This window comes from Cheilinus undulatus, linkage group 21, assembly GCF_018320785.1.
Source record: "Cheilinus undulatus linkage group 21, ASM1832078v1, whole genome shotgun sequence".
Taxonomy (NCBI): domain Eukaryota; kingdom Metazoa; phylum Chordata; class Actinopteri; order Labriformes; family Labridae; genus Cheilinus; species Cheilinus undulatus.
This window is the reverse complement of record NC_054885.1, coordinates 33,042,981-33,058,226: the sequence shown is the minus strand read 5'-3', so window position 1 is coordinate 33,058,226 and position 15,246 is coordinate 33,042,981. Positions and strand designations below refer to the sequence as shown.

Below are 15,246 nucleotides of genomic sequence, written 5' to 3'. Positions count from 1 at the left end.
GCAATGAAAAGTGTCGGATGCAGTGGTGTAAAGCATGCCGCCGCTAGGCTCTAGAGCAGTGGAGACGCGTTCTCTGGAGTGACAAATGACACTTCCCCATCTGGCAATCTGATGGACGAGTCTGGGTTTGGCAATTGCCAGGAGAACGGTACTTGTCTGACTGCATTGTGCCAAGTGTAAAGTTTGGTGGAGGGGGAATTATGGCGTGGGGTTGTTTTTCAGGAGCTGGACCTGACCTCAACCCGATAGAACACCTTTGGGATGAATTAGAGTGGAGACTGAGAGCCAGGCCTTCTCGTCCAATATTAGTGTGTGACCCCACGGGTGCGCATCGGGAAGAATGGTCAAAAATTCCCATAAACACACTCCTAAACCTTGTGGAAAGCCTTCCCAGAAGAGTTGACGTTGTTAGAGTTGCAAAGGGTGGACCAACATATTAAACACTATGGATTAAGGATGGGATGTCACTCAAGTTCATATGCGAGTCAAGGCAGGTGAGCGAACACTTTTGGCAATATAGTGTATATCTATATGGAAACCATTTGATGGACTACATTTACAAAAAACTAAGAAAAAAGACCTACAGTGAAAAAATGGAACGGCTCAGAGACAAACCTCTCACATAAGAGTGACAGAAAGTCATCTTTATTGCAAGATAAATTATGACAAGGTCATGTCAACATATTTTAACGATCTATAAACCCACAAGGTTTTATACAACACATTTGGCACAGAATCAAATTCTGAAAACTTAAATTAATTTGGTAGGTAACAATTCTCATACAATCAGTAATGCATTTAGGGCATTGGTAGCCTAGTGGCTATTTTCGCACACCCAATGTGCAGAAGTTATCCCTCTTGCTTTTAAAGTCTGTGGTTCTTTTCTTCTGCCATTTCCCACTCTCTCTTCTTAGTTTCTGAGTCTATCCACCATCCCAAAAGCCCAAAAACTTATTATGAAAAGCAAGAAAGTGACAAAAAAAAAACCTGTACATTTAATGCATTTGAGCATTCACACAGGCTCAGATGGAGGACCGGCCAGCTCGTCCTTTTGAGGTGGTTCAGTTGTCAACAAATCGCAACAATGTTCCTGATGTCGTGGGTATGCTGCAAAGAAAAAAACAATCATATGAAAATCTGAAGAGGATTTCCTTGTGGTAAATACAAGGTGATATCGAAAATCGGTTGGAAGATATATAGTTAGGAATCATAGCTTTTGTTTGGGGTATAGTTTTTGGCAAAAAAGGTGAAGATACTTGCTGTTTTTTTACAGGTTTTAGTACCAACCAGCACATATTTTGCCACCTGAGAACTGACATTTAGTTTGTAGGCCATGTGACACCAAACCTCCACTGGAAATAATCAGATCAAAGAGAAAGCAACTCTCAAAATCAACCAGCTTACAACGAAATATTACTGTACCTTTCTACCAGCTCTGCCCCCACGATATCGTGGATGTGATATTTCATGTGGAATTTCACTAGAGAGGTTGTTCGCCGCTCCTCCAAATCTGCCTTTAAGACCTCGCCATATTTGGACTTCTTCACCATGCCGAGCACTGCTTTACGACCTAAAAAGACAAGCATGGTTGGGGGAAAAAACAGTCGGGTCATTTGCAAGGAGCTGACAAATATCTGTGCAGAAATTTACAAACTGGCATGAGAAATTCTCTCAAAAGTATGCCATCTGTCTTTCTTTACCCCTACCTTGTATGAAGTACTTGGTAAATTTTCCAGAGTTAGGAATAGAAAGCCACCAGCTGCCGGCATCCCTCACTGTCAGGACTCCTGACTTTACCAGCTGCCTATGTGGTGTGAAAATAAAACATGTGCCACACATTTCAAGTCTGAGACTCTGCATTTTCAGCCACTCCAGAAGTATGAAACCCATATAGAAGTAAAATATAAATGTGTCAAAAATAATAGATTGGGGTACTTCTTACGTTATTTCAGAGTCTGTGAATTGGAACTCTCTGAGCATCTTGTCCTTGCTGAAGCTTAAATCTGTGCAAGATGACACCACTTTCTCCAAGAACTTTTCCACCGTGGCTCTCGTCACTTTGCCCTCCTCTCCAGCCAGCACTTTAGCCTTGTAATCAGAGGCAAAAATCAGCGCGAAAGCTTCTGCATCAAACCCCAGCTGGAACATCAGCAGCTCTCCTCTTTCCCGTAGCTTATTCTATAGAACAAAAATGAGGTCAGTGGGCTGTTTTTGAACATTTTAACACATCGCCTTTCACTGATGGATCATCTTACCAGCTCCTTGTCCACCAGAGTCTTGTCATTGTGTATGCTGTAGAGCTGATGCTTTAGAACTATTTGAGGCAAGGCGTCATTGAAGAGCTTCCTGGGAAACAGTGTCATGAGGTACTCCAGGCTGGATCTGATGTCAGTTGGTCCTTAGTGGAAAGAGATGGAAATAATTCCTATCCCTATGTGATATTTAATAAAATCTCTAATAGTTTTCTAGCTCTTAGACTTACCATTTTCCTCATTGACAGCTCCAAACTCCTCAGTGCCATTTCTTCTTTTCTTAATCTTGAAAGTGTCTGAAATCAAAGCTCGTTTACGGTTCATGCCTGCAGGAGAAATAATAACAGAGAAGTCATCTATAAGCTAAAATGAAAACCACAGCCCCAAAAGTAGGGCAGTCAATCATGATACAACGTTTTTAAAGTTTGATGTAATACTGAAAAAAATTAAGTAATAATAACCGTTTCAGAACTGCAGCAACATAAAAGAAGTCCTACCTAGGCACTAGGGCTGCTTGATTTGAGCAAAAAATCATAATAACAATTGATAAAGAGTTACTCACTGATTCTACTACATCTGCATCAAATACTTTATCCTTACTTTAAGATTCTCAACACTTAAAAGCAATTTGCTGAAAATAAATAAGTGAAAAACATAAATATGGAAAAATAATAACAAACAGTAACAATGAATAACAAAAAATAACTACTTGTATGGCCAAAATATTACAACATTTGCCAGATGACAACCCTGTGGAAAAATTAAATTTAACACCTCATGTAACAAAGTATTTACTGGTTAACATTGGTCACTGGTTGTCACATAACTGTGGGAAAGCAAAATTATGTGCCACTATTGCACTCTGTAGAGGTGGCTTTTTTTAGACAGTAGTGCTTAAACAAAACAGCAGGGTTTTTTGCTAGTTAACATTTGTGGTTAATGTTCATCTTTAATAGTAATGCAGTACATCACGTTCCCAAAATATACTTAAGTAAAATTTTAGAAAGTACTCAAAAAGAACAAGAACAGGTATGAGAACTTGAAGCAAACCACTGACAAATGTCGTTGCCAACGTATTTGTGCAACGTGGACAGTGAGCAGGAGTTTGCTTATTTAACTCTTTAAGCGTTCACACCTTTATTATAATAATAATAATAATAATAACTTTATTTGTATAGCACTTTAAAAACATGGGTTTACAAAGTGCTTTGACTAGTGCAAAAGCAAACAGAAAACAAAGCAACAAACCCATGACAAGAAGACATAATGTGACAGGCAGACAACATCAGCAGAATCCAACACTTAAAAAGAACTAACCAAAAATATGGATGAGATAATAATTTATCAACATCAATATAAACAAAACCTAGACGTCATGAGATGCCATGCAAACTAAGACATCACAGACGTCAATCAGAGTGCAGACATTAGCCATACTGCACAACTAAGACATCATTAACATCATCAGGATGCAGGCAAGCCAGACATCAGTACCATAAAGCGATAGGATAGGAACCCAGGCAATGCAGGAACCCAGCTACACAGGCTGAGACCGAGGACCAAAATTAAAAACGTGGGACATTAAAAGACAAACAGAAAGGAGTAAAAACAAAATGGAGATAAACAAGAAAAGGCAGTAAAATGTAATTAAGAGGGCAAAAACAGATAGTAGAGCAAGGTAAAACAAGCTTTAGAACTATAAAAGCAGTAAAATTGACCAATATTATAACAGAGGTAAACAAAAGGGAAGCGATAAAAATATAAAAGCAATAAAGTGAGGAAGACAGTAATGATTAAAGACAGCTAAGAGGCAAGGAAATAAAATTAGGTTGACAGGGAGTCAAAGTGAGATTAAAAGGAAATTAAACGAAGATATGTGAGAATCTGTGAGAACATAAAAACTAAATAATAATAATAAGAAGAAGAAGATGACATCACTTAAAGCAAGTCTATAAAAATTAGTTTTAAGTGATTTAAAAGATGTCAATGATTCTGCATGCCTCATCTCCTCGGGTAGGTCGTTCCAAAGTCGAGGGGCTCTGATAGAGAAGGCCCTGTTACCCTTCGATTTGAGCCTCGACTTTGGAACGACCAGGAGGTTCCCCCCCGAGGATCTGAGGCTGCGGGCTGGGACATAGGGGATTAATAGTTCTGAATATATTCTGGAGCCAGACCCTTCAGTGCCTTAAAAAGTAACAAGTAAAATCTTAAAATCAATTCTAAAACTAATGGGTAGCCAGTGTAAAGACGCTAAAATTGGGGTGATGTGATGTCGTCTGTTAAAACCGGTTAGAGGCCTAGCTGCTGCATTTTGAACAAGTTGAAGCCGTTGCAAGTTGCAATAGTCCAGGCAGGAAAAATGAGGGCGTGGATTACCTTTTCCATGTCTGACTGGAGGAGAATTGGTTTTATTTTGGCAATTGTGCGTAAATGAAAAAAGCATGACTGTATAACTTTATTGATGTGTGTTGTGAAGGTGAGGTTGGAGTCAAATACTACTCCTAGATTTCAGGCTGTTGATTTGATATTTGATGACAATGGACCAAGACTGTTTGTGATTGTATTGGGAGAGTTTGAAATATTGAAAAGAATGATTTCAGATTTGGAATTATTGAGTTGTAGGAAGTTTTGTGCCATCCAGCAGTCAATATCATGTAGACAGTCAATGACAGCAGTTAGGCTTCTCGGGTCCTCAGGTCTCAGGGGCAGGTATATCTGTGTGTCGTCTGCGTAGCAGTGAAAGGAGACTTTATGATTCTTAATGATTTGGCCAAGGGGCAGCATATAAATAGAAAATAATATAGGGCCTAAAACCGAACCTTGTGGTACACCACAGGTAAGAATAGAGGTAGAGGAGGAGTGGTTACCTATGGTGACCGCAAAGGTTCGCTCTAAAAGATAAGAATAAAACCAGCTAAGTGCAGTGTCCCTGATGCCCACCCAGTTTATAAGACGATCCATTAAAATAGCATTATCAACAGTATCAAAAGCTGCACTGAGATCTAAAAGAATTAAAATGGCTCCCTCCCCTCTATCTGCTGCTAAAAACAAATCACTGGTCACCTTGAGGAGGGCTGTCTCAGGGCTGTGACCCACTCTAACACCAAACTGGAATTTCTCAAAGAGGTTGTTGTGAGACATAAAAGATAAAAGCTGTGTAGAAACCACCTTCTCTAAGACCTTGGATAAAAATGGAAGTTTTGAAATAGGTCTAAAATGATTAAAATCAGAGGGGTCAAGGTTCGGTTTCTTTAAAAGCGGTTGGACGACAGCGTGTTTAAAAACAGAGAGAACTACGCCTTCTGTCAAAGAACTATTGATAATTGATAAAATACTGGGTCCAACCATGCTAAAAACCTCTTTGAGAAATTTGGTGGGAATAAAATCAAGACTGCACGTAGCTGTTTTCATGTGGGATAAAATTTAAGCTAAAAGGGACAAGGACACTGGCTCAAAACTACTAAGATAATTACAAATTTCCCTACTTGTGTTTAAAATATGGGCTGGGGGGGGGGGGTGATATGTGAGATGTTTCCTTCCACTTCCTTTCTTTTCTTCTACAGTCTCTTTTTAAATCATTTATGGACTGTGTTAGCCATGGCTGTGGAGCACTGTTCAATTTCTTAATTTCAAAAGGGGCAACAGAGTCCAGGGCAGATGTACAGGTCTGATTAAAAAGAGAGACGAGCTCTTCTGTGTTAAAATCTCAAGACTAAGGCCACAGTAAATAACTAAATCAAGGGTGTGGCCCTTAGAGTGAGTGGGTTCCTGCATTGCCTGGGTAAGGTTAAAAGACTCTAAAAGGTCCATAAAATCAACAGTAAGAGACTGGCTGGGACAACAGACATGTATGTTAAAATCACCTAAAATAAGGGTTTTGTCATATTTAGAAATAAAATGTGATTAAAATCTCTGAAAATTCGTGAATAAAATCCTTGTTTGGTCGAGGAGGTCTATAGATGATTAAAATTAAAACAGGATGTTTTTAATTTACAATAAAACTAAGATATTCAAAAGAGGTAAAATAACTGAATAAAACAGGAGAGCATTTAAAATCTTTTCTATAGATAACAGCTTTCAGAAGCATCGCTTACAAACTCAGTAATGTTTAATTGACAAATACTTATTTCTAAATTATCGACATATATAAAATGTTGACAGCCTACTCAAAGTACAGCATACTTCTTGTATGTTAATAATGGTTATTCTCCTTTTTTAACTTCTGCTTTTGTGTGGCAAAAAGTTTCTGACGTTGTGTAGGAGTGTGAATGAATGCTTTATTTCGGTTTAAAAACAAAAATAAAATCATTTTATATATAATAATAATTTAACGGGCAGCAACCGAAAAAGGAATGGGCTTAAACCCAGTGGCTTATTTTTACCTATTCTTATACAAATTTAACTATATACCGGGTATAGAGTAAACGTTACCTATCTGTCTAGGTTTTTATATCGACATTACAGCTCTTAAAACAAATTCTGCTGACAGAGAGTTTGGCACGCGCACCCCACGGGTTCATTCATTCAGTTGTTGCTCTCATTGATAAAGCTAATTCAGTTAAGCTAGCAACGCAGATTTTCTCGACACTAACACAAACGGTAATCAGGGCGAGTTAAACCACACTATATTCATTAAATCTTACCTGTATTGTAGTTTAAGAAGGGATATGAGTTTCACATAGCTCCAGTCCCGTTCAACAATAGACTGTTTACACCAAAGATCCAACCGGCTCCAACAGACAACTTTAAAGATCCTCTTCGTCGCCTCTTAGCTCGCAGATAGCGCCGCGCCTCGACTGACACTCAGCGGATTGGAGGAGGAACTGCATGCGGAAGTAGCATTAGGTTTGCTGTTAGCATTATCTAGCACTATTGAAGTGCTCTTCAATACATCGCGTTTACTGTAAGGACGTGCTTTTCAGTGATAACAGCATAACATTAACTACTTTTGTTGTATGCTGACTGTGGTAGGTTTCATTAAATATTCGGTTGTTCTAATATTACTTTGCAGAAAACGCTTATTGGAAAAGAAGATTACAATGTTTAGTAATAAAACAAGCATGTACGGATGTGTCACGCTGCAGACGTCTAAAACAAACCACGAACCAACTTAAATGTAAAATGTTAAGCATATATATATATATATTAACTGTATTATTATATTACTGTATGGTCGTTTTATAGATGTCTACTACTGTAAAGCACTTTGTGACTACTGTCTGTGAAAAGCGCTATACAAATAAAGTTTACTTACTTAGAAATACAGTTCCATTAACATAGACACACCATTGACTGTTTTGCTAGATAACGAGTTGATATGTTTGATTTTGTAGATTTGAGATTATGACAAACAAAATTACAGTAGTTAGCGCCAGACAAAAAAACAAAACAAAAAAAAAAAAAAAACACACACACTGGAGTCGATAAGTAAATTTAAAACACTTCAAATTGATGCTCTAAAATCAACACGAAGCATAGTAAACACAAATTTAACATTGTGTAAATTATACACTACGACTATCAAAAGATTTATTGTTTTAGTCACGATTTTCCCTGAATTTTTGTAGTAGGCCACGATTAATCGCATGCATTTAAAAAATTCAATCTCAAACTGTTTTTGTGTCATTTCGGCGTTTTCTCTATCTTAAACCACGGAAAATTGACTTTCTGTTTGGCTACAGACCTGCACTCATAGGTAGATCCAAGTTTCAACACAAACTTAACCTTGGAAAATAAGAACTTGTTATTGAAAAAGAAGTGAGGGGACGGTAAAAAGGTATATGTTTGATAACATAATGAATAGATAACTTTTGACCTGTCTACAGAGCTGTCCGTGAGTTTTTTTTTAAAGTGAAATGAGACATTAAGGAGCATTGATGGACTTATTTTACATCACTGATACTAATGTTATTTGACAATATTGTGCATCCTCATAAAAAAAGGACCATGAAAAAAATTTCATTTAATGTGTGTACTTAATATCTATATAGTACAATTTGAAGAAACATGCACAAGTATGACCAAATAATGTGCACATCTGTACAGTATAAAGCAAGTGCAGAGTAAGGAAAATTTCAAGAAATAGTACAAATGTGCGCTACACCATGTATAGAAGAGAAGCTGAGGCTGTAACATGATGTCTTTTTAGGTCAACAACAGGAGGGATTACCATTCAAAAATCAATAAATGTTATTTCCACTTTCTATTTTTGCAGCTAGACAGTAATGGACCGCCACAGATATCAGCATCCAAATTCCAGTTACCACCAGAAACGGCATTCAGCCTACCAAAGAGAAGAAGAGGACAGTGGAAGAGGTCACTACGAGAGCAAACACTTTAGACCAAACCACTACCGTCACCATGACCAGCCCAGGTCGGCTCCAAGGTCAAACTCACTCCACTCTCAGTGTTTAAGCACTAGAAGAGAACTGTATGAAAGAGACTTTCCTGTGTATAAACAGCCTGTGGAGGTAGGAAGTTTCTCTCTTGACTCAAAGCGTAGATTCTTCAATGACACTCGACAGTTGAGATATTACGTGGAACCAGACAGGACGCCTAATTTTGACCTTAAAGATGGATACAAGGATCGCTTTATAAAGAGAGACGACAGCATAAAGGAGAAACTGGACCACATCCTGCGGTGGATTTTGGCAAATAGATCAAAGCTCAGGTCGAAGACCACCACAGACAAATCTTGGTCAGTGTTTGTTTTGCTGTTTTTAACCTTTTCGTGCTGTTAATGTTCTCATTTCCTCAGGTTATCCAACCACCTTATAGTGCATTATCTGTTTGACTCATATTCTCAAATCAGCCCCACTTTTCTTTTAGTGCTTTAGATGTGGATTTTGTGACATGGCGGGGCCACCTGACCAAACTTCTGACGACCCCCTATGAGGCACGAGAGGGCTGGTTGCTGGCAGTCTCACTGTTCAGGGGCACGCTTTACATCAGCGAAGTGGAAACGGAGGCTGCTCGGAGGGAGAGAGAGAACCGAACAGAGAGGCATGAAGAGATGATGTACTGGGGATATAAGTTTGAGCAGTACACATGTGCAGGTTAGATGGTTTATACTATCAGAATATTAGTGTTTGTTTTCTTTCAGACTTTGATTATAGATGAATTATCATATCCATCACCATCTTCAAACACTCAGTTGTGCTGTTCCCAAACATAACTCAAGCATAGCATATACGTTTTTACTTAAATGATAGCCAGAGAAGTCAGAAAAGGAAAAAAATTTAGATTTTTTTTGGTTATATCTCTTAGAGCAGGGTTTTCCAAACCTTTAAAACACTAAGTCTAGATACAGCAAGTTAAAAGAAATTTGAAGTTAAAAAAGTGCAGCTTTTAAAGTCAAGGAGAGGAACTGTTAATCTAGTAAGTGTTTTCATGTAGCTTATCATCATTCTGATTTTTGACTTGATCATTTTAAGTAATATAGGGCTGTCAGCATTACTAGCGTTTCTGTATTTTTTTGAAAATAGAAACAGGTTTTTATCCAAACAGGAAGTAGGTTACCTGTAGCTTAAAAGATTAAACATGAAAAAGTAAAAATATAACAAAGTAAAGGTTTGTTGATTAAATGGCTGAGCTTAAAGCCCAAACCACACCGGCACCATCTGACACCTGTCCAAAACCATCACCCCCATTGTTTTCTATGAGCAAACCCACACTGGTGGTGGCCAGATGTACATGGGCGTGCACATGAGACAACGGCTGTTTGGTCCATCTTGGCTGCTGTAGTAGCAGCTCTATTTGAGAGAACAAAATAAGAAATTTAGCCCCATCTTTTGTTTGAGGTGTAGAATAAGTGGAGGGCCTTAGCTGCTGGTGAAATACCACTGCTCTTATTATATTATTACTTCCAGGGGACGCAAGCCCTGAGCAGACGTTTCACTCTGGTATCATACACCTGGCCATGCAGTGGCCTGTGGGTAGTCTGTTGTTGGCTGCTGTTGATGCCTTAGGGACGGAAAATGGGGGACCATATGTCACCACGCAACAGTCTGGCACTGGTTTGTTTTGGACTTAATTGTTAGGTCTAATAAAGTTGGTTACACAGAAAAATCAACTAAGCTGGAACTCGTGAACGGTGACTAATTGACTTCAGTGAGTCATTTGTTACATGTGCTGCTGCATAGTTATTATTGTTTAACATTATTAAACTGATAGAATAAGCCTTTTGAATCTATCACCCATATCCAAGTCATGTTTTCAGACCACACTGGTACAGCAGTGCAGCACTCATTAAACCATATATCTAAAAGTAAAGATCATAAATGAGGGATGCACAATATTAGATTTCTGTTGGTATTTACAAAGTTAATTTAGCTGATTGTGATACCAGTAGGTATAAAGTAGTTCAGGCCTAATAATTCCTTCAAAGCTCTTTAAAGTTTCACAGTGAACAAAAAAAAAATCAGTCCTTAAAACACAAAGTTAAGACATGAGGGTGAAAAATAGACTTAAACTGACATAGATGTGCTTGTCCTGCCTAAAACTCTACAATCTTTGTACATACAACTGATATTTACAGCTAATATATCAGTTATAAATACTGGCAAAAATGTTTAAATCTAGGAGTCAACTTTTTATGCTAATATGTGACTGATGTCATATCAATAATACAGTGCACCCCTAGAAAAATAAAACTCTATGTATTTTTATTCAAAATAAAGTCACTGGTAAGAATTGCTTTTCATTGTCACCTTGCACTTTAAAAACTTGTAGTGGAATGCAAAATATTCTTATTTAAAATCTGAAAACATGGCTGACAGCCCTGAAAAAAACAACACTAAGTGGACTTAATTATGTCTGAGTTTATTATAGTTTTAAACGCAGAGAAGACTAAAATTTGACTTGATTTTACTGAGTCAAAGTAACAAGAACTCAGCTATAACTACAGCACTAAAAACAGAAAAGAGTAGTGTGGTATTAGAATTAATAACCATATTCCTGCAGAAGAGAAAGAGCTATAGAGCAAGCTCCAGCCTGGCAGCTTAAATGCATGGCTCATGTAAAAAATGTAAATAAATGACAGAAATGTCAGAAGATGGAACAAAAAATATCAAATTTGTGATTTTGTATCAGGTTTTTAACTGAAGTTGTGTAATTTTAGTTGACATAATACTTACTTAATATTTCAGCAAGAATTAACTTTTTAAAAATATAATTCTAACTCTAAATGCCAGGCCTTTTACATACAGTTTTACTACTAGTTTTAGCTTACAGTTTTTATTTTTAATATTCCTAATCAGTCTCCACATCCTCCATACACACCACTTAGTCTCATCCCATCTGAATTACAAACTACAATTCTATAAAACATAAACATTGCTAAGAAGATGTTAAACTGATACCACTCTGTTTTTGTTCAGATGACGTCCACAGTTCCCCTGATCCAGGTGGAGTGGTCAACACTAATGAGGCCTTCTGCACCGTGGTGCAAACTCGGCTTGCAGATCACCGCCTTGTGTTCTCAGGTGAGGTGGACTGTCGGGATAAAGACCCAAATGCTCCAGGTCCTCCTGCGTGTTACGTCGAGTTAAAGACCTCTGCAGAGATCTGCACCCCCAAACAGCGCAGTAACTTCCACAGGTACCAGCTGAAACAATGAAAATCTTTGGTCATACTTTGTTGAATATTTTACCTTTTTTTTTATAAATGTTTGCTCATTATTTCATGGTTGTGTTCCTCAGGTTCAAGCTGATCAAATGGTGGGCTCAGTCTTTTCTCCCCGGGGTCCCTCGGGTGGTGGCGGGTTTCAGGGATCATGATGGAGTGGTTGTTGGTGTGGAGACTTTTCCCATCGCTAAGATTTCCCATCTCATTAAGGTACAAATAGAAATGAATAAAAATGGTTCTAAAATTGACCATTCTGATGTATACAAAATTTAAATGTGAGAAAACACAAGATCACCATATTACATCCAGAAATCTCACTTTTATGTTTGTTTACTCTTCTTAACAGAATGAACAGAACTGCTGGAAGCCGACAGTGTGTATGAACTTCTGCTGTGATTTCCTCTCTTTTGTGAAGCAAACAGTGACTGAAGACAACCCAAGGTGAGCTTCAGTATCTACTCTGTTAGTTTGCATAAATTTAGTTCTCTGAAGCTGTTTTCGTACAGAATTCTAGAATATTTTTGGACACTCTGTATCTGAAATTTACCTGATTTACTTTACTGCATACCTACCTAAAGCAGGAGACTCTTTCAGAGGGGAGGAGGTGAAGTCTCTGCAGGCAAAACTTGACGTTAAAAGGACAGTCAGGAAATACCAGGCAACGCACCCAAGTCTGATGTCATGATGATGTCCATGTATAAATGCTACGAGTAGTTTGACATAATCTCTTAATGCACAAAAAAATGGAGGACATGAAGGAGTAATATGGAGAAGGATAGTTTCATTACATTACAGACGTCACTAGTTCAAGTACGAGTCACAGGATGTAGATATCACCCCGTCCCACTTGCTTGTGGTTAACTTGTCCTGATATGTCCTGCTGGATTCCCACTTCAGCTTTTGCTGACTTCTTGAAATTTTAAAAAGGGGGGTGGCAAAAATCAGACAGCGTAATGCAGAAGAAACTGTAGACAGTAAGCTAAATTTAATCAACATTGAAAAAAGGAGTGAGAAGGACAAAAAACATGCAAATAATTGCGATTTATTGTACTTAATGTAGAGCTTAATTAATTAATGCAGTAACTCTGTCATGCAGTCCTTCCCATGTAATCAGAATGTGTGATTTATGCAGTAAATCACACATTTAACAGCATTTGTGTTTTGTTTACATGATATCTTAACCAAAATGACAAGTTATACATACATATATAGTACTATGAAGAACTTTTGGCATGTTTTGGCAAAAAACTGAGGCTAAAGTAAGGCTTAGATGTGGTGAGTAAGCCCGTCTGAGGGCATCCTCAGATGGGAAGGAGGATTGACACAACCCCCTGTCATGCTCTGGATGTCCTTGCATATTACCAGGAGCTTGAGAGAATAATGAAAAATAACAAAGTCCAAACCTTTAGGACAAAGTAAGGGGTTGGTGTGGTGGTTAAAATGGCTTAGGGTACCTTCAGGGTGGGTAGAAGAGTCCTTGATCATGCTGTGGATGCCCCAAGGGCCCATAAAATGCTGGGGGTATCCAGGAAAATGACCAAGGGTGAAAAGGACTGGACAAAAAAATTCCGTTGAGCTTGACCTTGGCTGTGTGTTACCGTGTTTTGTGCTTGACTCTGGCTGCCTCCCTCACCTCTCCAGCCTTGGGTTGTGGCAAATTGAGAGGATTCTGGATGACTTGAGAGCAGACAAATCCCTCTCCAGATGTTCAATCTGATCTATGTGTTTTTTAATGATATTTACTTATTTGATTATTTCATTTTTCCTTTGCTGCTTTCTGTAAACGGTTCTGTTGCCTATCATGGCCAGGACACTTTTGAAAACGAGACTCTTGAACGATAAGAAATAAAAGAGTAAAAGTAGAGACAGCTGGAGCTGCAAAACTGTAAATCCTCTTTAGACCAGACTGTTTTAATTCAGTTCTGGCCTTAGCGGTCTACACAGAGCCCTTTATAGGATGCTGCTCCTGAAGTGAGACCTAACCGCTGATACCTTATTGTTTCCCTTCCAGTGTGGTGTACCTGTTCTGCTACGAGCCTCACAGAGATGTGACCTACTCCATCCACAGGGACTCTCAGTACTCCTTCCTGCCTCAGTGGTATGTGGAGGAAATCACAAGAAGTCAAGACTAACAGCCTCGGTCCTGATTTACAACCAAGACATGGTCAACAAGGTCTGCCTATTCAGACCTCCAACAGAGGATTATTAACCAAACATTTAAAGGATTTCTTTACATCTGGCCACTATGATCTTTACTTCATGTTCCTCTGATGGCATCTTTGCAGAAGTATGAAGTGAACCTTTTTACCCAGATTTTTAAATAAAACACTAAAGACAGAGATCAGTATTTTCACTCTTTATTATTCTTTTGTTATACCAATAATTTAAACCCCAAATAATGTTATGTCAGCTTAAACAAAGGAAGAAAGTAAAAAAAAATTCATATTAATAAAAGACTTCAAGTAAGTATCTGATCAGCAGTTACTAAATATATTCAGGTCAGCTGTAAGGGTAAAACACTTCCAAGAGCTTGTCTAGCAACTGCTGTCTGAAGGTTTCGCTGTGTGCACTTTTTGTTACAATAAGCATAGAGTTCCATGATGGAAGTTAATAAAAATAGATTATTTGGTCAACCCTGTCTTTTCTGTTTTTCAGGGATGTCTACTCCCTCTCATGCATGGGAAGTCAGGTTTTAACATTTCCTCTCAGGACAGTCTCAATTTTGCCAACACCCAAAATGCATAGCACCACATAGACCAAATGTTTTTATAGGTGAACTTATTCAACACAAATCAGGCTATGTTTGTGTCCTTTTGACGAGGAAGCTACTGATGTAATGAACAGTCAAAAGTCTGTTATCCTTTAGAGGTGATGCTATCAAGTAGGGCTGGGTAGTATCAGGTTTTTAAGATATGCCAACATAATATTTTTGAATGATGCAAGGTCACAAAATATTGTTTACAACAACAGACTTTGGGAAAATGTCTGCCAGGTCTAATACTCACTAAAAAGTAGAGATGCACTGGTTTAAAACATCAGGGTTGATGCTGATACCAATGTTTTTTCATCACTCCCTGTGGTGTAACACTCCCACAATGCCAAAATTTTCTCTCATCTCTGACCACAAAGAAAAGGTCAAAGTCTGTCAAAGAAGTCACATCTTCTGTCCCATTATGATTTTATTCTCTGGAATAGCTGTTGTTCCTCCCCATATGACATTATGAGGGGAAAATCTGAGAATAGCTTGTTTTAGCACACATTTCCTAAAAGGTGTTGAAAGAGAGGGGGGAGGGAATGGATTTTTCTGAGTCTTGTTGGAATTGTGGACAGACCAGGGGCACATATTTTTGTTAGAAAAGCCTGAAAAAGT

The 15,246-nt window shown here is 38.2% G+C and overlaps 2 protein-coding genes across 2 annotated transcripts; one reads left to right on the top strand and one right to left on the bottom strand.

The window, feature by feature from the left end:
• Positions 1–592: 592 nt before the first annotated feature.
• On the bottom strand, positions 593–7,017 carry LOC121503667 (serine/threonine-protein kinase 19-like). The gene is made up of 7 exons (XM_041778184.1): positions 6,896–7,017; positions 2,483–2,578; positions 2,256–2,398; positions 1,943–2,178; positions 1,707–1,804; positions 1,423–1,570; positions 593–1,107 (listed from the first exon to the last, which is right to left on the bottom strand). The coding sequence occupies exons 2-7, from the start codon at positions 2,574–2,576 to the stop codon at positions 1,062–1,064; spliced, it is 765 nt and encodes a 254-aa protein (XP_041634118.1). The 5' UTR covers positions 2,577–2,578; positions 6,896–7,017; the 3' UTR covers positions 593–1,061.
• Positions 7,018–7,078: 61 nt separating this feature from the next.
• On the top strand, positions 7,079–14,215 carry dxo (decapping exoribonuclease). The gene is made up of 7 exons (XM_041817365.1): positions 7,079–7,219; positions 8,467–8,949; positions 9,081–9,307; positions 11,630–11,849; positions 11,951–12,086; positions 12,223–12,317; positions 13,888–14,215. Exons 2-7 carry the CDS (start codon positions 8,477–8,479, stop codon positions 14,006–14,008), a joined length of 1,272 nt encoding a protein of 423 aa, XP_041673299.1. The 5' UTR covers positions 7,079–7,219; positions 8,467–8,476; the 3' UTR covers positions 14,009–14,215.
• Positions 14,216–15,246: the final 1,031 nt, after the last annotated feature.